Raw genomic sequence first — 24,316 nt, 5'->3', positions numbered from 1 at the left:
AAAAAAATAGTGAGTTACTTGGATTAACTGCATATCCCATATAGACCATGGTATTACATTAGTCATTCACTGCAGTTCAGTTACATGAAACTTCCTCTCATTACAGAGAATGGATGTGACATCATAGTTGCAGAAATTATTTAGTTGAGCTCTCACCTTCCAATTTACCCTTGGCAAAAATTCATTCCTTTTCTTATCCCCTGGGGAAATGGTTATAGTAGAATAATAGAATCATTGAATCATTAAGATTGGGAAAGACCTCTAAGATCATCTAGTCAGCCCATCACCACCATGCCCACTAAACCATACCTCTCAGTGCCACAACCACACATTTCTTGAACACCTTCAGGGATGGTGGTGCCGTCACTTTCCTGGGCACCTTGTTCCAATAACTGACCTTTCCTCCAGAGAAGAATATTTTCCTAATACTCAACCTCAACCTCCCTTGGTGTAACACAAGGCTACTACCTCCCATCCTGAATCTACTTACCTGGAAGGTCAACCCCCACTTCGACATAGCCTCCTTTCAGGCAGTGTAAGAGGTTTCTCCTAAGCCTCCTCTTCTCCAGACTAAACAATCCCAGTTCCCTCAGCCACTCTCCACAAGTTCTGTATTCTAGAAACTTCACAGTTTTGTTGGCCTTCTCTGGATAAGCTCTAGGGTCTCAATGTCTTTCCTCTAGTGAGGGGCCCAAAACTGAACACAGTACTTGAGGTACAGACTTATCAGTGCTGAGTATAGGGGGATGATTACTTCCCTATTCCCGCTGTCTATACCATCACTTATAAAAGCTAGGATGCCACTGGCTTACTTGGCCATGTGGGCACACTGCTGGCTTATAATGAGTATCATAGAATCCTTTCAACTTGGGATATTCTATAATATTTTATGATTCTAAGAAAGACCCGATTTTCATGCACCCATGCTGTCTAGGCCTGATTCCCCCATCCAACATTCCATGTGATCACATCCAAGATGATCTGCTCCATAACCTTCTCTAGCGCTGAGATCAGACTGACAGGCCTGTAGTTCCCATATAATCCTTACTACTCTTCTTACAGACTACCATCATATTAGCAAGTCTCCAGTCATCTGAGACCTCTCCAGTTGACCAGGATTGCTGATAGATGAAGGAAACTGGCTTGGCTATCACCTCCACCAGCTCCCTCAGCATCCTCAGGTGGATCCCATCTAGCCCCATAGACTTGTGGCAGTGCAGGCAGAATATCTAATCTCTAATTGTTTCCACCTGTATCGTAGGAGGTTGATTCTGCTCCCCATCCCTGTCTTCCCCATCTTCCCTGAAGATAACTGATTTGTCTATTAAAGACAGAAGCAAAGAAGATATTGAGTACCTCAGCCTTCTCCTCATCTTTGGTGGTGATGTTCCCCGCTGCATCCAAGAAAGAATGGCCCTCTTTTTGTTGTTAATGCATTTGTAAAAACACTTTTTGTTACCTTTTACAATAATGGGCTGCTTAACCTAGCAACATCCTTGTACTCTTCTTGAGTTGTCTGTCCCTTCTTCCAAAGTAATATCTTCTGTACATTACAAGTGTATAAATTACATGCCTCAAGGAATGAACAAAATCATAAATCCAAAAATATAGCCTCAAATGTGAATAAAAATTAGGGAAGATAACTCTTTTCTGCAGTCTCCTCTCTGACCCCAATGCAAAAACTCACTGCCTGACTGTGAGAGAGAAAAAACGCAATTTCAGCTTTTTAGACCAGAGTGATATATCTACCTCTGCCAACTGTATGCAGAAAACATGAACTTCATCCTAAAAGGTTTTCAATGTTTAGAAATCTCCTGGGAGAACTTGTCAAAAACACAGTGAACCAACTTCTAATTGCACTAACTCATCCTGCTCTTGACAAACACAACAGTTTGGTTTGAATTTCAAAACTACTCCCGTCAAAATCCTTGGGAGCAGAGAGAATGTTGTTAAGGTGTCTTTTTGAACCTCAAAGACAAAATCAGGTTGGTGGTGTGCCTTGAATGAATTAAAACGTTCTCTTAGTGAGATGTGAATCCAAATATAGCAACTACGCTGATCACAAGGAAATGCTGAATTACTGCTTTAAAAAAGATGAAACAGGGTGGACAACCTCAAAAGCTATGAAAATTCAGTGGAGATAAGACAGCATATTTACAGCACTTGGCAGAAGCTTATCCAAACTACCAGAGCCTTCTGAAGGAAGCCCTCCTGCGACCCTCCTAGTCACTCTTTACTTTTGCTCTGCAAGTAATCCCTTTTACACCTCACTGCCAATGCTCTCTTTGGAAGACCACTCGCCTACTCCTTTCACAGTTCATTTCCTTTGGGGTCAACTCAAGTGCCCATGAGATCTCTTCCAACATCTGTTGTTTCAGAAATTTACTTCTTTCATCTACCCACATGACCTTTGCTACTAAAAACAGTACGTACATGCTTTTCCTCTCTGTATTTTCTTCCTTAACTTTCTCCTTAGCATCTATCGACAAGTAGACTTAAATGAACCCTTCAGATTTTTAATTTTGAGGGCTTTCCTGGCAGAAGTTTAGAAAAACTACATACTGCCCTCTCTCAGATGCAGTATGCTGTGTGTATGCAAATGCAGGACTTCCAAATTTACAAGTGTGACTCCAAAACTTGCAATGACTGGCACCAATGAATCACAGGAGCCACGTAACAACAGCTGAGTGATTACTCTCTCAGTGTGATTAATAGACCAGATGGGTTTTAAAGCAAAGTTCTGCATGTGTACATATGTAGAGGAGAGATAGATGCATGTGTTTTTTGGAAAGTTCTTTTTAGCCAATCAAAGCCACATAATGCAGATATTTACTGAGACTTTCTGCATAGGAAAATATAAAATTCAAGCATTATTTTCAATTGTTTAAGGAAATGCTAAATCAATTTTCTCATCAGAGGGGATGTTTTAGAGCAATTCACCAAGTCAAGATAATGAATGAGCTGTTCTTTCACAGTATTCCTCAAGGAGGAATTATCCCAAATGATATGGTTACTTCATATGAACATTTGTAAAGGGACAATCATTATGTGAATTACATATTTTAAATCATTTATTACAACTTACAGTTTATAACAGTACTTTTATCTTTTTTTCATTCAGCAATAAAAAAGGCATCATTTATAATTCTCCTGGCCTGCCTACAGAACAAATGTCTGCTAGTGAAGTTGCTGTGCTCATTCAAACATACAATTATACATTGGAGGGTCCTGGGCAATCTATATTAACCAAAATAATAAATTGATTAAAAATGCTCACTTACATGTAGCAGTTTAGGTATCAGAAACACATTACAAAATGTATTTGGGGTGACAAGGGTGTTCACCTACAATAATATTAACTACCATTTGACAGACATTGGACAGGCACTTGCAATACTACACTCTTAGAGTCCACACAGTAGTACTCTTGCTGTCATGTTTTTAAAGGAAAACACAGACTGCTTTTGTTTCCTCGGGCTCAGAATACTCTTACTGAGGTTTACCCAGTTTGACTGTACAACATGTGGCTAAAAAGTATGCAAGTATAAATGAAATATGAACACAGTCAATTGTAACAAGTGTTACTACAATTTCAAATGTCTATATGAACAGAGGTGGAGAGGTGCAATTCAAGAGAGCACCTTAGAACCACACTGTAGGTTATTATTACAGCAAAGTACTATTTAGGAATTAGAGACTACTGGGCTATTGGTCTGTATCAGCATGCCTGGCAGCAGAGCTTGGCCAAATGTTCTGCTCTGACCTAAAAGCAATTTCACTGCTTTCTACAAGCAAAAATTAAAAAGCTGAGGTATTAAAATAACATTTGCTGATGTCTTTTGGCAGAGACCCTGCTAACAGATCCTGCAGATGCTGAGAGGATCTGAAAGCTCCATCTGATAGACTTCCCCCTGCAAACCACAGATATCCAGAAAAGACAGAATCCCCTGATGTGGGCTACAAAAACACTGACCAGAACAGACTGCTTTTAATCAAAGCTCACATGAGACTTATAGAAGATAAGAAGCTCCTACAGCAAAAGAAACTACTCCCCAGCAATCACAAAGAATGACTACATCTCCCCTAAGAAACTCACCTAACAGCTTCCATGAAATGGGTAGGAATTATTGTTTTCCCTACCTATTTTATCCACATTTCCCAATTTCTCTAAGTCATCCTGCAGCCAGCTCCAATCTTCTTGCTTTAACTGCTGGGTCACAATGTGAGGATAATGTCACTCTGTAACTCTGGTATATTTTGCAGCAACAATTTAAACAATGGGCAGATTGGATGGGGCCCTGGGCAGCCTGGTCTAGTATTAAATGTGGAAGTTGGTGGCCCTGCATGTGGCGGGGGGGTTGGAGATTCATGATCCTTGAGGTCCCTTCCAACCCTGGCCATTCTGTGAACAGCTCTGGAGAGCTGGGAAGAGCCCCTCCTTGGTCAGTCTCCTGAAATTCAGCAAGGGGGGAAGGCAGAGTGCTCTCTGCACACACAGGCAGTTGTTCCTCCCAACCCTTCCTAGTCACCAGAAAAAAGAACAAGAAAGCTTGGGGTGACAAACCCTGGTCATTTTATCCCTTCTCTGTGCTTAGGTGTAGTTTCTAAGTCCATAAAAAGAGAAATGCAATAAACTGTTTGCACTACAAGAAAGTCTTTTAGGTTTATATTTTACTGTTGCTGAAGTGATACTAGAGGAATTCATGCAACTCACAGGACAAGGGCACAGAGTTGCCACTGGGACAGGTGCCATACGGAACAGGCAGAAATCATCTCTGCTGCTTACTGTTCAAGTATGTCTGTACAAAACATCTATTTCATTTGCTTGTAACTTTTCCAAATTTAACTGCTTGGGTTGAGCAAACTCCATGCCAGGTGTCTGCCTTGGGCTGTTTTTTACTCTTCTGTTTGTTTCCATGTTTCTGTTTTAGGGTTTTGACATTTTCAACTAGCACCAGTTAAGCACTTCTGAGAGCAAAACCAAGAGAAAATCAGCTTCTTTGTCTGCCGCAGAAAAGCCTCATACTTTGGAGCAGAGACATTTGGTTCAGCATGGGAGTAATTCTGTGTCAGAGATGTGCCTTCTGCTTTCTCTGTCCCAAACTAGAAGAGTTAAGCTAGCTCTGAAAAGTCATAATTTTCTCATTTGTGAGAGTGAAGCTAAAAGTTCAAAAGCAAGTATATGTGCAAACTGTGCACCACCCCGTGTGCCTAAAGGACTCAGCTTCCAGAACTTCTTCGACTTCAAAACTGCCACTTGTGGAAGAGAGATGGAGCATCCTTCATTCCCGTTTGCCTCCCACCTCATTGCTTGTGGCTGGGATGTGGAGCTGCCATTACCAGCACAGCAGCTGAGGGGCTGGGAGCCAGCTTGTCTGAGACAAATAGGGACACAGTGACACAACTTCTTCTCTTCTCCCCTCCCCACCAGCTTCTATGAGACCAAGCACCAAGCCCAGCACATCCATGTGACAGGGGGCTGCTTTCCCTGGGACACGCTGTGGAGGGAAAGGAGAGCAAGGAGAGAGAGAGTTGATAGGAAAACTGGAATTAGCTGCAAGGGGAGCTCAGCAGGAGGGGCAAGAAGGTGGCATGTTGTAGGATTGTTGCAGGAGGCAAAGACTGGAAGACCTGTGCATAGAGGAAAGGCCATTTTCTGTAAAAGAGAATTTAATCATAGTGATTATGAGGTGGGAATATATAGTGTTAGAGAGTAGTTATTCACTCTGCATCTGCAACAGATGGGAGGTGTGTGGAAAGCAGGGTGAAGATGTAAGAAATAGAAGCAGATCTAGAAACCTGTACTCATTATAATGGGAGTCACCACTGCAAGGAAAAACTTTTTTATGTGAAACATTGAGCAAATTTCTAAAAGCAAAGTATTCCCAGGTAGTTTTAAATTGTTTGCCTTTTTTTTAAAGAACTCACCTAAGCTTCGATTTGTTCAAGTGACAAGTGCCCACAGCAGTTCTAGACATCCATCAAGGCTGGACCTGAATATATATTCTCCACTGGGAAGATGAGGAAGGATTGACAACATAACTGTAAGTGAGATAGTAAGAATACTGTACTGATATTGTAGGGATAGTAAGAATATTGTAGTGCCTAGTACAGGAAAAAAGTAACTTTTTTTTAATGGATCCAACTGCATGACACTGTCATAGCCATCACTTAGAACAAGCAAAGAAGCTGCTTCTACAACCATTTGGGAAATAGGGCTGTCGGTATAATAATAAATAAGATTACATCAAATAAATATGTGGCCCTGTCTACACCTAGTGAAATTATACGCTAGATTCTTCTGCCCCCAGTTAGCTAACCGCTCAGCTAAAGGATGGGTAATAACATACATTTTCATAATAATGTCCTCAGACATCTCAAATTAGGGACCCTTTGACTTTAATTTCTTCGCGCCTCGGTATAAAATGTGGACGATAAGAGACAATAATACTTCAGTTGTGAAGGCTATGGTGAAGATAAATACATTAATGTTAGAAAAGCCCTCAGGAACTGCAATTATTGCCACAAAAAAGCTCTCAAGGAAATGAATGATTCTATCTTCATATCAAGGTCTCAGTAGTGCACAGTAAGTAAGGCCTAGGGCCACACACTGCACAAAACGGGTAAAACAAAATACTGAATAGCTTCTTGCTAAGTGAACACCATTCATCTAGTGCTGCCAATGAGACAGAGGTCCTGTGGGAAAATGGGTGCCAACAGATAATTAAAAATTGCATCATAATACAGTGGGGGTGAAAGGTTTATTCCAGTGACCTTAATTCTGGTCTTTTAAAAACTCCTAAATGCATGACTCTGCAGCTTCAGTAGTGCTGTCTCATTTTAACACCATTTTTACGTACAACTCTGTGCTTGCTTAAATTACGGATTGCTTGTTTCTGATGCTAGGATTGTTTGTGTGCTGTCTTTTTCTCCTTCCCTGCATAGGGAGCACTTTGTCTAGATATGCAAATCTTTGCAGCCCGACCTTGAGGAATAGCAGAAGTTTGTATAATTTAAATTAGTGCAGTAATTGTTTGGTCTAGATGCCAGGAACATCCCCAGGAGAACTTAACATTCATTCGGAAGATGTAGCTGCTGCTTCGCAACTTAAGGTCAGAACAAAAGGGCCAGACTGAAGCCAAGAGAACACGCTCAGAGGGAGCAGCCACTGGTGGTTGCTGTGGCGTAAAGCTGTCAGTGATCAGAAGTGCTGCGGGATTGTCTGGGTGGCCAGAGCAGATCTTCCAGCCATAGAGAGCACAAATCAAAGCCATCAAAAAGTGCTGCTGTGGACAGCAAGCAGTCCCTTTTACTTCCTCTAACATGGATACGGCAGATCACTTCTGCTCCACCACCTATCCCAAATGCTGCACATGGCATCACTGCTGCTGCTGAGGATTTTCTGTTTCTCTGCTTTGGGCAGTTCTGAAGTGGAATGAAGTGTAATCATAAACCCAATGCGTGCTGCGCATTGCGTAAAGGTAAGCCCAAAGATCACCTGAGAGAAACTAAAAGCAAAGAGCCATCCAAGAAGGATTATAAGATTATGTTCTTAAATCCATACCAAGATACATCAGAGACATACACTGTTTTTTTCATTTTCATCTCCAGGTGATAAAATGGATTACCTAGCCACAATTTAAATCATTTTATTTCTCACAGAGTACCTGATATGAGAAACCACATCAGAGCACAACTCACTGAGAGCGGATGGAGAGTGAAATTGAAGATGATTTTGTATGAAAGGAAGAGTTGGAATGCCTGCCCCTAAAAGATGAAATAATGCCCAAAATGACAGCAACAATGGGTAACTGTATCAGGAAACTAACGCTGCAAAGGTGCAAGCCGTAAACGTACTGACAAAAAGATAAGTTTCCTAGGTTACCTAGGAGATGAAAACAGAATTGGTGAGGGTACCTCCTTGATTAACACATTTTTTAAATCTGCGTTTGTACAATTTCCACAACTACAGCACCCTTAATGCTCCTGCAGCACAGGGTGGCTCATGCAGAGCTCTAAGGAATCTCAGTGAAAAAAATGATATTGCAAATACTGCCTAGGCACAAGTAAGAGACTAAGAGGTTAATTATTTGGGGACCAGCTGAGAGGTCATACAGCCCAAAGATGCAGCCCACTGCAGAGACTAGCTGCAGGACTCCATAGGCATGCTGACTTCATTGTTCCACTGCTCCAGTGGGAAACACAGATTCACAGTGTGTCAGGCAGTACTGGTACCCAGTCTATCTGTCAGGTCTGGTAAGAGTTAGGCTGGGGAAACTCCTCTTCCTAATGGGAAGACAAATATGGGCAGACTCTAGAAAAGAGAAACATTTTAGCTTCTGATCTGCAGGCGAGGAGAATCTTTGCTGAAATAAGGCCACACTGGCACAATACTTATGACCCACAGGATGTGACTCCAAACACTGCACAGCTGAGTAATTAAGTGTTAGTTCAAAGTCAGGAACCACTGCAACTATAACTTCAAATCATTAGAAAGGACTAGGGACAATTACCTACTGGTGGGTACAATAAAGTCTGGCTCTAACAGATGCAAACATTTCTAATGTATTCATTACAACAAGACACTCAGTGATTAACTACACATGTCCCTTCTGTTATAGAAAAAACAGCAGCAGCTGTATTGGACATGAGAAGAACTCAGAATAAAAATAAGCGTATCTTTTTGTTTACTCCATAACAGCCTTCAAACTTTCTGAGGAAGCATAAACAATTGCCATTCAATCAGATTTGCAGAAATAATGCACATAGGCCAACAATATTAGGCATGTTCTTGCCACTGTTTGATTAAATGCAACCAAGCTGGTTCTGCTCAGTGCTGTTGTGCAGCGGACTTCAAATGTCCACATATCACCTGTCACTACATCCTGTAAATTCAGTACACTGCTTGGCTAAATATACATTGTGGGTAGGCATAAAACTTGTCACTCTAACTAGTGATGGCTCACTGAGGTTTATCTTTTTTCTTTTTTTAACGCACATGGTTGCATTTACAAATTGCGAACAGTTCCATTACTTTAAAAACAGCTGAATTTGTTGAATCTCATCTCAGATTTTTCACTCTGAGAAAAAAACCTGTGTTAACAAGGCTCACTACAAAGCAGACTTCTGGTCAAATAATATATTCTTAAGCACTGCTGTGGAGCACTGAAATTTATCTGAATGTCACCATTAGTGCTATTTCAACATATATCACTGCAATATAATATTAAGTAATGCATCCTCAGACTTACACCCCAGCAACAAAGCCTATCACACACTGGTGGTAGCAGAATCTGTGAAAAGACTCTGTTTGCCATTAAAGATCAGAATACTTCTGTGAAAGAATTGCAAACAATCTCCAGCTTTTCCTGCTTCTAGAATTCATCTTTTCTATGTACTTGGGCTGGATACAGCATTTTCAGGGGAGCAGTGTGTGAAAATAGCAAGTCTGCTTTTGGAGAACTGCTTCATTATGCCTGTGAAAGAATGGCTACAGTGTCACATGTATGGCAGATACCCATTGTCAAGGTAAAAGGGAACAACTGTGACAAATGAGAAGCTTCCTGAGCTAATTCATTTTGCGTGTAGTCATCTCAGAGCCAAGGGGGCTGCAGCTGGGACTGCTGCCTGATTATGCTGAAAGCATTACCAAGTCAGACAGCATCCTTCTCTGAGCACCTTAGGGGCTAAGCAGACAATCAGACAACTAGTGAAAGAAAAGAACTACAGTTGTTCCTACCCAGCAAATGAGGAACTGTGTCACAGAGCTAAAAAGCGCCCAGCTCTAGGCTGCCATAGATTGGCATGATAGGAGTCAGGACAGGACAAATATAACAAGTTACAGCAGTTGGAAGAAACTCCCAAATTGAATCTATAATGCCTGAGACAAATATAATGTGTCCAAGTAAGATTTAAGCATCCTCAAGCAGTCCAAAGGAGGAAAAGTACTTAAAAATACTGTACTTTGTACAGTACTTCTCATTTGAAAAATCCACAGCATAAAACGATGGTGCCAGTTATCAAACTAGACAAGCACAGAATGAGAACTCTGCAGTATAAACCAGGGCAGCTCATTAAAAAGGCAAGGTATAGACTGCACAATAATGGACAACATACACCCATCCTTTCTCTGAAAGGAATCATTTCACTTAGCATTTTCTTAGTCCCAAACTAACTGAAAATTTTGAAGAAATAAACTGTACTTTATAATGGGGTCTGGGAAGGGGGCAAATGAATCTTTCAGAGATTTTCAAAAGGAATTTATATATCCACCTGAATCTCAAAAATATTCCAGTGAAGTCTTCTGTGCTATAATTACACATAATAATACAGTACTCTCCGCATTTCCTTATCACCCTTTTACATAAGTTCTACATATATTGCCATCAAACTCAAAAGGTGTTTCTCTTGAAAATAAAAGTAATGCATTTCAAATGCAATACATGATTCTTTGGTGCATTTCCATTCTTACTGCTTTGTCCCCAGAAAATGGTAACATGAAGAAGGAAGGTGGAGGACACATACACAGGCTGCTCTGAGTCTGCATGTACTCACGTACCTGCCAGAAAAGGGACAGCTTGCTCTCTAGGACTCCCTTCTCAGCTGTTTGCTCCTGAGCTGTCAAGTAGAGCATTTCTGGGATGACAGTAACTTGTCCCTGCCAGTGCATGATAGCCAGGAAATAACCCACTCCTTTGGTATTGGTTGTAGACAGAACATATAGGAAATATAGGAGGAAACAGGTATCTGATGGGAATAAGGAGGAACTCAGGACAGTTACTGTTCTGTGTTCAAAAGCCAACTGACAACTCTAAAAAAATGTAACTCTCAGAGAAATAAAGCAAAGCAATTTTGGACCAAGAAATTCAATACAGATATAAGAGTAATAAGTAAGAGTAGTAGTTGTGGATTCAAGAAATTTCACGCAGATGCAAGAAAAGCAATACTTCTAGGACAGGCAATATCTTGTGTTTGAACCAGCAGGAAGAATCATAGAATCATAGAATCACCAAGGTTGGAAAAGACCTCTAAGATCATCCACTCCAATCATCTACATATCATCAATATTTAACACTAAACCATATCCCTCAGTATGATTTCTAAACATTTCTTGAACACCTCCAGGGACAGTGACTCCACCACCTCCCTGGGCAGCCCATTCCAGCACCTGACCACTGTTTCTGAGAAGAATTTTTTAATAATATCCAACCTGAACTTCCCCTGGCACAACTTGAGCCCACTCCTCCTTATCCTATCACTGTTACCCGGGAGAAGAGCCCAACCCCCACACCACTATAACCTCCCTTCAGATATTGGTAGAGAGTGATAATGTTTCCCCTGAGCCTCCTCTTCTCCAGACTGAACAATCCCAGCTACCTCAGTCGCTCCTCATAAGGCCTGTGCTCCAAAAGTACCATGATGTCAACAGTGCCATGAGAAATGTCTCTGCAGAACAGTCTTTAGGACTGTACTTATGTCTGTCACTTTAGTTTGTGTTAAGTAAAGCTGTAGATCAAAAATTGTTCCTGTCTAGTCCTTCTAATTCACTTTTAAATATTTTACATTTGTGCTGATAAGGAACACTTCCATGATCCACAGAAGGATGAAGATAGAGAAAGGGCGTAAGAGAAGAAAAAAGTCTCCTATATAAGAGACTTGTAGGAAGAAAAATCTATGACGATTCTACATTATCTTAATTTCATCTGGGATTGTTTTCTTTGGAGTGCATGGTATGATGCTATGTTTTGGTTCTAGCAGAAAAACAATATTGATAACACATTGATGTTTATAGATTCAGCTAAGCAGTGCTGTACAGAGCCGAGACCATTCACAGAGAAGGGCCCAAGGAGCTGGGAGGGAACAGAATCAGGGCAGCTGACTTAAACTGGCCAAATGGATATTCCATATCCTATGACATAAAGTGGAAGGAGTTTTGAAGAGGGTGTGAGTTCCTCTAGCTCTCTCCTGCTACGAGGGGGCTAGCAGGGCATCACTCAGAGGGTGGTGAGCAATTCGTTGTGCATCACTTGTTATATACATATATACATAAATATCTATATTTGTCATAATTATTATCTTTTTTCTTTATCTTAGTAAATAGTTTTATCTCAACCCACAAGCTCTACTTTGGTGTTTTTTTTCCCAATTCTCTTCCCCATCTCACTGCAAAGAGGGGGAGTGAGAAAATGACTGTGTGGTGCTCAGCCACCAGCTGGGAAGCTGGTTACCTCACTTGAACTTGTCTCCTTTTCTTCCAGAGACCCTGCAGTTGATGAGAGGTACAGCACTGTACAACCATCCCTCACCACTGGGCTCTTCAGCCAACACATAATTCAACACAGTGACTGATCAAAACACTTACCTGTTTTTCTATGCTGCTTGACAGACGTGTCTAAAATTGGCTAGTGACAAGCAAAATGAAACACTCCACATAATATCAGGAAAAAAAAAAAAGTTCCAGGTATATGGCTACAGGCACCTCACTGTGAAATAAAGCCATATGGCAACAACTAAGGATGCCACTAAGAGGAGTGGATCTGCTGTCATTTTTATCAAAGGTCAATTTCCATCTACCCTGGCTCCACAGAAACACCTGTCACTGGTCACCTGCCCTTCTGTCTGAATTCCCATCTTGAAAGGGCAAGCAGTAAATGAAGATAAAACATAATGACTCCCTGCATGCAGAAGGTCTGAGTGTCAGAGATGACATGCATGTTGTTTGGCAACTTCACCAACACAGATGTTTCTTATGGGTTTTGGTTTTCATTTTATTACTGCGTTTGCAAATGCTACAAAACCTAGCACAGGTTTGAAGGAATGTGCCCTGACATTCAAATATTCACTTCAGAAAAGCTCACGCTGGATGGGAGGCTTTTAGAAGGACAGTTGCAGAAACCAGCTCTGATCAAACAGCATGTAAATTGAGAAAGGAGCACATCGAAGCCAGACTGGCAAAAGGCTTAATCTTTTTGAGCTCTTCATTCATAATTTGGTGCCTTCCCCAGGAAGAAAGTATTGGTTGGTAGTTCTTGGTGCTGCTTGTTAGGAAACAAGGAAATGTTTACACCAAATGTACAGTTGGAAGGATCTACTCTGACAGAATGACAAATTGTTTTGTGCTTTCTCTATGAACACAAAATCATATATTGCTTGGTTGCTTTGAAGGAAAGCTACTATACCTGTGTATTCTGCATAAGTAATCAGTACTCTCCTCTTACTTGCATTGATTAAATTAATACTATCAAATTTCATAGTGTAAAGCCAGCTAAAAGTCATAGACAAAGTAGGTTTGCAAAGTTAAATAGACTTTCTAAGAAAATAAAAACTCTCAAAAAGTCAAGTTTTTACTCATTCTGTTTGGACAAGACTGTGTTTTTACTTCAAGAATATTTTAGCTTCTTGAATGCACTTGATGCTATTGATAGTGGTTTTTAATGGACTCACATTGCACTCAACATTGCAAACAAAACTGTCCATTAGTGTAAAATCAGGATAACACAGAATAAATGAAACTGTCCCTCTTTATATATATTTTAAAAAGAGCAGTTTCTATTCCCTTTTGCTGCCAAAGTTTCAGTTAAACAATGACATATATAAATCATAATGAATGTCACAAAGTAGCTAAATTAGCTATTTTTTTAGGGAAATGCAAAGAACTAGAAGATAAAAACACAGGAGAGCCTGAGGACAGGTTTTCCTCAATCTGTTAACCTTCCAATTCTCTTATTAATACTCCTCCAATGACAGAAGATCAGGCGTTCTGCCGAAGAAAATAAAGTGACAGGATACCAACAAAAATGTGGGTTTTCAACTGTAGTAGCAAGGAGTGATCTACAGTTACGTGATTCAGTAATTTTTTTTTTTTAAAGACAAAAGTTTTACAAAAAATGCATTTGGAAATTGGTTTTTATCTTTTCCATGTGTTGATACCGTAGCACTTACATAAGGGGAGATGCGGCACTACTCATAAAAAAATGTGGTTAATTATCTAACTCTCTTTGACCTCAATTTCTTTCAGGTTATCCAGATGGAAAAATTCTCCCTGTTTTCACCCATATTCCTATTTGGAATTAATGGGATTATTTCACTATTTAGGTTTTGGATACATCAGAGATTTCTCAGAGAATCTTAGCCATAAGCAATGCCTGGCTTATTCTCAGCTACAGTTTAGACCACTCTGACTTTGTATTTGATTGTGCTGTCAGATAAAAAGTTGCAGTGAATGATAAGAACAGCAAGAATTAATACCACAGGATTTGCAAAGTACTCAGCAAGGTAGCTATTGCCATGACGTGTAACTCCACAGAGATGCTGAAAAGCTCCACAGTCTTCCAGAAGTCTGGAAAAACCTGCTCACGGAAGACACGAAAGGGCTGAAACAATCCATCAGCCCCAGACACATGAGACTTAATAACCCAGGCATTACAGGCTCCTACCTGTTGGCAAACTCACTGGGAACATCATTAGAAAAATAACACATTGCATGATCTGCTGTCTGCTTGCTCTGATATGGAATGTGGGATTACAGACACGTTTTTCATACTTACTCATTCATTTAACAGCTTTTCCATTGCATATGGGTGTAAAAATGTAATTTATTTCCTTAAAATAGTAAAAGTTCTAGTACATGATAATAGCATTATTACACATCCAGCTTTATTATGCATGGTCTTGCACCCAGCCTGAAACTAAGACTAAAAACAGAATGACACCCACGTAGAGCAGGGAATGCTATAGGTGCCAGGAACACACATATGTCAGTGTCTCAGCATCTCAGTAATCAGGGCAGGCACAATTAAACACGCTGTGAACATGACTAACTTCATAACTTTTATATAGTAGGAGAAAAATAAAAAGCTCATAAAGCTGTTTCTCACTGCAAGCAAACATATCCCTTAAAATTAATTGATGCTCACCTGCATCATTGGACTGAATTTGATCTGTTGTTTCTCTGTGGGAAAACCTGCAATCTATTTTTAAAAATCAGTCTTATTATCTTATTGGATAAAATGTCCTAATAAGCAAGATTTGAATAGAGGCCTCTCCAACTCCCTGGAATGTCAGTTATCTCTGATATGATGCTCTAGACATAGACTCTTTTCCACACTGCAGCCTGGAAGCAGCGAGAGAATCAGAGATCTTCCTACCTGTGGGAGTCAGACGTGGCCTGAGCTTCCCCTTGATAAAACATGAGCAGAGTGACAATAGCTGAGAAGGACCTTTTGGATCTGCAGCTCTGGATTGATGCTATACCACAGCCTCTCTTCTGCACATGACTGAAGGGATGGTTTCTCTAGCTACCCACACTGGGTCTGTTTATCCTCAGAGGAAGGGAACATGCACTGGTAGGGCATGTAATGTCTCAGTCTGTGTATGTTTAAAAGCACTTCAGCTGTACTTCAACCTCTCCACTGACTATAAGGACACTCTAATTAAAATGAGGTGGAGATGTACAAACAGCAGATATCTAAAACAGGTAGGCGAGGTCTTTTTTATTCCCTCCCTGAAGTGATGTGTCAGTGGAAGCAGTGGGAGCACAGCCTGAGCCACAAGCCAGCCTCACTATCCACGTGGTCATGCTGGAGTCCTGCACCTCCCTCATGATTCATCTCCGGTTGACTCAAATATTTTTACTGTCATAAATTTCAAATTTACATTTCAGTCACAAGTCTCTGCCTTCTTCTCCACATCTCATCTGTGCTTGCCTCCTGACTTGTCCCCTGAACATCCCATTTATCACTTGGACTGAAGGAGCCTTTACACATTAAAAGGACAGTGAGGCTGGGAGGCAGCCAGAGCTTGTTGCAGAATGGAAAACAAAGGTAAAAAGTGCACCTACCCTTAAGCATCGCTCATGCATAACTGTCCATATAAGTTTAGCTGTTCGTGTTCTCCTCTTCACACGTCTGTCTGACTTACGTCTAATTGAAAAGAGTTAGATCTTCAGGGCAGAGACAATTCTTTTTTTCATGCTGTATACATGGGTCTTAGATAAACATGAAATTCTAATAATACTCAACAAGCAAAGTTGTCCTCCACAGTTGTGTGATTATTTTTCACAGCACTGAGAATGGGTTTCCATATTTCTCTTGTTGCTAAAAGCCATTACACTTACAGCATTAATGCTGCTGTTCAAATGAACAGAAGATGTTTGCACTCAGTAAACTAAATGAGTCTTCATTTGTGTTCTTATTTAACATCAGCTTCAAACAGAAATAATGCCAAGAATTTTTTTGTAGCTAATTTTATCAGTTTGCTGCTATAGTTTGTTAAATCTGAAAAACAAAAAATATCTGGAAACGGGCAACACTATAAAAAAGAATTTCTGGAAATGTTTAATTCTAAAGCACACTTTAGTCAAATAATTACGATCCTGATCATTTTTACTTGTGATTTAATGCTTTGCTGTCTAAATCTGATTTTATTGTAGTAGAACGGCAATGATGCTAGAACTACACTATAAATAAAACATGCCAAACTTAGTTCACATGCCAAATAAATAACTTTAAATAAATAAATAAGTCAATCACACTATCATCAGTCAGAAATGCAATTAAGAGGAGACTCTCACTTTGCTGTTGCAAAAAAAATGAAATAGTATTTAGGACTGGCTGTTTCAAATAAAATTCCCTGAATTCAGCGACTCCAAGGTGGAGGTACTGGAGCTCCATTTTTCAAAGTCAAAAGGATGACAATAATTATTTGACATCAAGACAGGTCTGTTTCTCTACCTGGCAAACAATATCAAATTCAGTGCAGCTTGACGTGTCACGTATTTTCATTCACTTTTTCATTATAGCCCTATGAAGTACAATCATTTATTTTACATTCCCTTGAATCTTTTTGAAAGAGTAAACAAAACAAAACGTGAAATGAAGAAAACACCAGAAAGCTAGAAATTGAAATAGAATTCCATTTCCCATCCTTTTTGTCCTAACCATGAACAACAGCGAACACTGAACAGTGGTGGACATTGGAAAATAAAACCGAACTATTCAACATTATGCAGCCTTGGTACAGCAGTGATAAATTCTGAGTGCCAGTGCAGTGTCACCTCTATGATAATTACACAAGTAATAGATATCTCATTAAAGAGACCTAACTGTCTCAGAAATAGTCTTTTCTGGCAGAGTCAGTTAATAATATATTGGAGAGAAAGGACCCATCAGTTCTCAGATTCTTTGCTAAGGTTCAGTTTTACAGCCTAGCATGTCTAGAACTAACAGCAAAAGCCATTCAGGCTTTGACATTCCTTTTCCTTGCCTCAGCCCAAATGACCCTGTTCTTCACAGGGCACTGGGTGAGTTTCTCACAGAAGACTCACACTACCGAAAAATCAAAGGGTAGTGCACAGCATCATACAAAGAAAGTTTTTTGGCTACACACTTGTGACCCAGACACCTTTCTTAACAGCTAGATTCAAAGGAGCAGACATTGGGCAGACTACAGGGAATTATCTCCCTTGCTACCCTCACTATCAGAAGGCATACGAGTACCTGCCATCAAAGAAAGTACATAAATGTTCATATCAAAGTGGAAAGTGGAATCTTAATAGCAAATATTAATTTTCATCTATTAAAATGCCACTATAATGTACTATACTGAGTATTGTAAAAGCTTGAAATACATAATTCATTCTTTATCTCAATTTCTCCCTCCTTTGAACTTAAGCTATGAATTTATACAGCTAGCTTCTCTTTCTTTTTCTGATGTCTTTTTTTTTTTTTTTCAGAAAACATTCTAATTTGGAAAGTTCCTTCTTGGTAGCCTAAGAAAAGATATCAGCAATGTTTTCACCATGAAAGGCCAAGAGGGTTTTTGCAAAGTCACTGAGAATGATGTTACACAATGCCTCCACTAATAGTGATTGCAAACTAAATATTTACTTGTCTTTACATAGTCTTGGCAAAACATCTTGTGCTCTAGTGGAAACAGAGTGGGCAGGCAGCCTTGGCAGCTGGAATGGAACGTTAGGAAAACGTACCTGCATGACAATAAGAAGGTCAAACACTAAGATAAAAGAAGCCAAGAATGCTCTTGAGACCTCATCACTTGGCAGAAATCCACGATTCAACTTGTCCCAGCTGATCCAGTCGGTAGTGATGACAAGCACAACTACGGAGGTCAGGGTAAATAGAACCGTCCTGCAGGGAAAAAAAAAGTAGTTCAGAGAGAATATGATTGTAATGAAGATACAGCATTCTATTTTATCTACTTCTAGGGGTCAACCATTGCTTTATTAGTATATTTCCACTGATGAAAAGACATTGAAGAAATCTAAGTGTCCAAACAAATCATGTAATTCAAAATAGGGAAGCAGTCAGCTCTTCCCTCAATAAAAAGAAAGTTATTAACCAGTACAAAGCATGTTGCAAAATTAGGCTGGTATATATCACTCTTGTTCTTCATTCCATATTTTTTATTTGCGATGTTAATCAATTAAGTAAAATAAAACAGAACTACTAAAATATACCAAAGACTATATAATCTTCACCAAATACAAATAAATGATTTGAGAGAATATTTTGTAAGGCTCCAAGGACATTAGAATCTTTGAAAAATCTTTTCTCAGTTGCAGGAACCACAGGACATTAATTGTGAAGGCTGAATTTTATATAAAACATCCACCTGTATGAAAGAAATTTTCATTGCATTAAAATAATCTTTAGCATTTTCTGTGGGTTGTAGAGAAAGATGCCACTCTGTATCTCCTAAGATGTCATCTGTACAATTTTTTTGACACACTATTTCTGAGAAGTCAGTGAAGAGTGAATTAAAAAAAGCAACAATGCCTGCATATGAATGATGTGAGAATTCCTGAAGACACATCTGTGTACTTCATGCAATTCTGTGACATGCTATTGAAATAAATTTTTTCCTAATATATCCCTACAAAATAGTTCCACACCACTTCTAGCAGCAATTTGGTGCTATCTTTCAGAGAATGACAGAATCCTTGAATGGCCTGGATCGCAGGGGACATTAAAGACCATCCAGTTCCACCCACTCTGCCATGGTCAGGGCTACCACCCACCAGATAAGGCTGCCTGGGGCCCCATCCAACCTGGCTTTGAATACTCCCAGGGATGAGGCACCCACAGCTTCCCTGGGCAGCTGTGCCAGTGCCTCACCACCTTTCAGATGGCAACGATAACTGATTTAATTCCTGGTTCAATGAAAGCAAGGAAATATGCCAGTAAACTGATGAGGAACAAGGCTTTTCCCATTAGCCAGAGCTGCCAGAAAATCCATGCTGTAATAGAGGCATACCAACATGTGAATGTATACATAGAACTAAATTATTGTGGCACTGTGGAGTTTGTTCTAGAGCAATGAAGTCTTATTTCCTTCAGCTACTGAGGACTGTAAAAACTGTGAAGAATATTTCCTATAGCACTTCTAATCAGAATAAGTACTCAGCAGAGTAAAAGAAAAGTCTGTACAGCAGTAGTCACAGACTACCAGTATGCAGACATTCATTTTTATACATTAGTCTTGGCTGTGTCTTTATGGCACAAATAAGCACATAAGCAGTTGTGCACACATTTGTACTCATGAACAATGCTTCTGTGGCACGATGGGCCGTCTATTCCAAAATATAATGAGGCACAAAAGGACTTACTGCTGCTACCTTTATGTTTGCACATTTATTTTCATTCTTAATAAATAAATTCAGTCATATTAACACTGTAGTTGGCATTATAACAGTATCCCCGAGCGCATTACCAGCACCTGGGCCAGGAAAAAAAAAAAAAAAGAATGAGGTATATTATACTTAATTAGACCTCAGCAATAGTCAAGCCTGCTTATTTCCAGAACATCTGCCATGCTGCTGTCTCACCTGTGAATACTGAAGCTGACAGGTTCCACCTACAGGTTCCACCTTGGCACATGTGGTGGTAAATGTTCTCACTTGAGATGAGAAGGAACCTCTCCAGAAAAAGCACAGACCTCAGCACTTCTCTACTGCCAGATGGAGGCTGCTCTGGCTGCTGGGTGCAATGACTTTCCTTATCCTCATTTTGCAGAACTCATGTCTCCTAGTGCTTTGGTAGTTAAGCAATTTAGTTGAAGGCTGCACAGTTTGCTATGGGAACCATGTACCCAGAAGTTATGCTCAACGCTATTCTGCTTCAGACCCCTTAAATTATGCATTTGCATTTTGGAGCCAGAGCTCTAAGCATATAAGGTCAGACTTTGGCTTGTATGCAAGCAAAGGAAGACATTTTTATGCATGCTTCATCAGCATGCATGCAAAGACCAGTGTGTGTGCTGAAGCCCTGATTTCCTTGAGGAAATGCATATACACTTAAAAAACCCCTTCGTTACTCGTTCTCAAATGTCAATCAGAGAGGGAAGGGAGCAGAAAATGGGCTGCTAATAGAGTAAGAAAACGTGAGACCGATAAAAATGGTTAGAAAGATACATTTGAGATGGTTGCATTAGCACTCAGTTGTATTTTTGACCTATGATACTAGAACAGTAAAATACTCAATACATGTTTTGGGAGCAATTATGAACTGAGTTCATCTGGGTTAGAGTTCACTCCATTTCTTGTGAAAGTACAGCACTGCCCTAGAGCTGTGGGGACTAAGAGAAGCTGAGGATTTAGCTTAACCTGACTTGTATCAGATGACACAAATGTGGAATACTTCACAATAGGCCAGCAAAGTTTGTCCTTTACTTTGCAATGCACATTAATAAGAAAGAGCTACGTCATCACATTACTCACAGCACTGCTGGGAGGAACCCTCCATCTTCTGCTTATAGAAGGACAATGAAGAGAAAGGCAAGAGTGGGATGATTCTTCTCTCTAGTAGGCATTAGGAAGTGCAGCTTCTTCCTCCTTGTCACAGAGGAAATTCCCTTTCATATTTCACTTCTAAGTCCAGTTTGCTGGATTGAATGACTGTGCACCCTGGTCACCTAATCAGATATGGTAACACAGATTTTACAGCAAAGCCCTCATTCTCCAAGATACAAGGGTGCTCTGAAGAATAAAAACAATTCCTGAAACAACAACAAAACAAAACAACCACTGTCCTAGTCAACTATATACTGAGAAGTAAAAATTATTAGGTAGATCCAGAAAAGTCAGAACTATGATTATCACTGTTAGTAACAATCTAAAATCTCCAGTTCTACATTGAGCTGAGGGAAAGGTTGAAGACAGGAACTTATTATTGCCTGGCACCTCTTAATAGCAAGTGATTTTTTAAAATTCATATCTCCACAATCTTTGGTAGCTAAGACAGAGATTTGTCTTGAATTTGTCAAATCAAATCACACATGTCAAACTAAATCCATCCTGCTGGCCCTCGTTTGCCAACACTTTGCAAGGGTCAGACCTGCACTATAGGCAGTCATGCATATTCTATTCTGCCTCATGAAAATATCAGATCATATATTTTTTTCTGCTCTGTCCATAAATTTCACAGTGTGCTCATGGAGCATGCACTGGGCTTCTTTGTTTTGAGGTGATAGACTTCATGTGTTCACCTAGCCAAACTTCATAAACCCTGTGCACATTAGGCTGGCATGCAGTGCACTTCACAGCTAATGCAAAAGAAGGAACTCTGCTAACAGAACATCACTGGAAGCAGTGTGCTTTGTCTTACTGTATGCATCCATACATACCTACATTGTCCAAAATGCAAGGACGATCATGAATGTTATCCACCTGTTTTAGCCTCTAGGTTGAAAATACTGAACCTTTATCTTAAATAACTCCTACTTTTTCAAAAATCACATATAAAATTCTTCTCAGGATATCAGAAATCAGAAACACATGAAATAAAGCAGAAAAAATTCGTAAAGTGTAATGGAAAAAATAACCTGGACACAAACATCAAGGATGCAAAGCCACTGCACTCATTCTATCACAGAGTAGAAAAGTAATACAAGAAAAATAGGGCCAGTTGATGCAGTTGATGCATTCTCTGAAAAAAAAAAAAATCAGAGTAGTGTCTGTACGTAAGCAGAGATGTGCAGACAATGATCTGAAATCAAAACAGGGCTACCTTCATCCACACTCCAAAATACTGAGGATAGGGAAGATTTCCTAAAAATCTCTTCTAGGAGTATAAATCCAAAATGTTCAGTAAAAGAAAGAAAAACACTCAAAACCTAACGTGGTGAGCAACCCATCCACAGCACTGTAAGAATCTAAATTTTCTTGTCAAGATCCATTGCCAGTATCTTTCTCCAGTAGATGTTTCCATTCCTACTCTCTGGTCTACTTCATGGATGATATCATCAAATAGTGGCAAAACTAATGACTTTTCCCATTTTCTTCTGGCAGGCCTGGCTTGTTTCCCCTTCTGAATAGTAGGGATAACATGTGATACTCAGCTTTCTAGGATATCAGGAGCAGGAGTTGTCATATTGCCTCCTGGGTGTAACTGTGTTATCAAGTTACCTCCTAAAGGAGCTTTGCTCTGGAAGACTAGTCCATAACTCTTCTCCATTTATTCTGCACCTATTCCATAGTAAGCATATGAAATACAAGTAGGATGAGCCCAGACTTAGTTGTGCAGAAAACAATGAGCCTTTTTATTCCCAGGATCTGCAATGGAGTCACTCAGTCTAAACACATAACTGCATTCAGATACATCAAAAATTATCTAGATCCATAACTAGCAAGAAATAAATATCTTCTGCCATAAGAATCTAGCACTTTGGGAACTCCTCTTCAAAGAGTTTGCCTGGGAACATCACTTAGCTTAGACTGTGCAGTTCAGAATGCCAGTTGCCTGTCATCTTGGCAACTGCAATCTGGCATCTGAAATGCCACTCGTCCATCCCATGCCTGAGCAGTTCTTGAAAGAGCACCATGTGCCAGAGCAGCAGATGGACTCCAAAACACGAAAGTATGTTCTGGAGGAAGAGCTCCAAAAGGGACACAAAGTCACAAAGGGAGAGGAAGAGAATACACGTGCTTTGCAATCTACTGCAACCAATATCCAGTGTTAATGCAAACCTAAGAAATTCTGGCTTTTTCTCAGGAGTAGAGGGGGCACATCATTTATTTTTGTTTGAATTCTAAAATAACAGCACTGCCACCAACCTTACTGGTAAAAGAGTTTCCCAACAATATCTGCAAACTGTCCATGCCAAGCGCATGTTTTCACTCAGTAACATTATGGGCCATGACAAAGGCAGTTCAAACTGGAAGGCTGACTTGCCTGTGATTACTTCATTAGATTAGTGCAAAGCATGAAGTTACTGATGTTCTCAAGTCTTGCCTGAGAGAAGATACAATGTGCTGTGGTCATCTTAGGTCCTGACTGCCTGAGGACACCCTCAAATTCCACACCAGGAATTCTCCCTCCACAGCACATTCTCTCCAGAACTATGCCAGAAGCACCTCTGACTATATCCAGCCACATCTTGAGGGAACACAACAAGCTTCCTGCCCGTGTTATTTGTCTGTACTAAGTTGAACACTGAACAAAACAGAATTTGCATATAGGAATATGAAGACAAGCTAAGAAATACATTTATGTGTATATATATATATATATATAAGCTCACAGAAAACTTTAATGTTGGGAACAAGAACTGCTTCCAATCTGAACATCCTACTCCTCACGTCAAAATCAACAGGACAAAGTGTACCACTAAAACAAGTTCTGGCCAGTGATGAAACTTCATTTCTCAAACTGTCACACAGTGAAAGCAAAGCTTTTCACTGCTCAAATATCAAATACAGTTCTTTGCCCAAGCATACACAAGGGGAAGATAATACTACCTTCAATTTACTAGCAACTTTGAGCTGCTCTTTTTGGAGCTACTTAGAATTTTCTTCTGTCTCGCATGACCCTCTGCCAAATCTTTTATGAAGCTGTAGCTTTGATGATCAGATAGCAAGAATTCTGCTAAGATCGACTGAAGAGATGAAAGGCAAACTCTGACTATTTTCCTCTTCTTCATTTTGTCTTTTCCAAGAGGCAAAAAGCAATATCTTGCCCTTTGACCATAACTTCTCCAGAAAAAAACCCACCTTTGTTGAGTCAAAAGTAGCTCACAGATTTATATGACATTGTATTGCGATAACTTTTCATCACACTTTGACCCATAATTTCCACTAAGCTGGGTTATTTAGAAATTGCTAAACATAGCTAAGAAGAATTCTAGATATTGCTTCGTACCACATACATTTGAGACATTAACAACAAAATTAAATCTTAAATTCTGTATTTCTATTATTGTTCATTAAAGAAATGAGTGTATACAATCAATACAATATATAATAACATACATGGGCTTACTAAATAAATAAACTAACAAGCATATATTCTGAGTACATTTAAACACT

General features: G+C 39.7%; 1 protein-coding gene across 3 annotated transcripts in view; it reads right to left on the bottom strand.

Moving 5' to 3' along the window:
- The window catches only part of TMEM117 (transmembrane protein 117), a 202,033-nt gene that overhangs the window by 22,212 nt on the left and 155,505 nt on the right, over positions 1-24,316 (bottom strand). For all 3 annotated transcript variants that reach the window (XM_085219810.1, XM_085219824.1, XM_085219817.1), the window contains exon 6: positions 17,984-18,143. In XM_085219810.1, the coding sequence (XP_085075936.1) occupies positions 17,984-18,143 (160 nt within the window). The remainder of the gene's footprint in view (positions 1-17,983; positions 18,144-24,316) is intronic.

Source organism: Meleagris gallopavo, chromosome 1 (genome assembly GCF_905368555.1).
Source record: "Meleagris gallopavo chromosome 1, MGAL_WU_HG_1.1, whole genome shotgun sequence".
Classification (NCBI taxonomy): Eukaryota; Metazoa; Chordata; class Aves; order Galliformes; family Phasianidae; genus Meleagris; species Meleagris gallopavo.
Note: the sequence above shows the minus strand (reverse complement) of the source record. Positions and strands in the feature narration are given on the sequence as shown.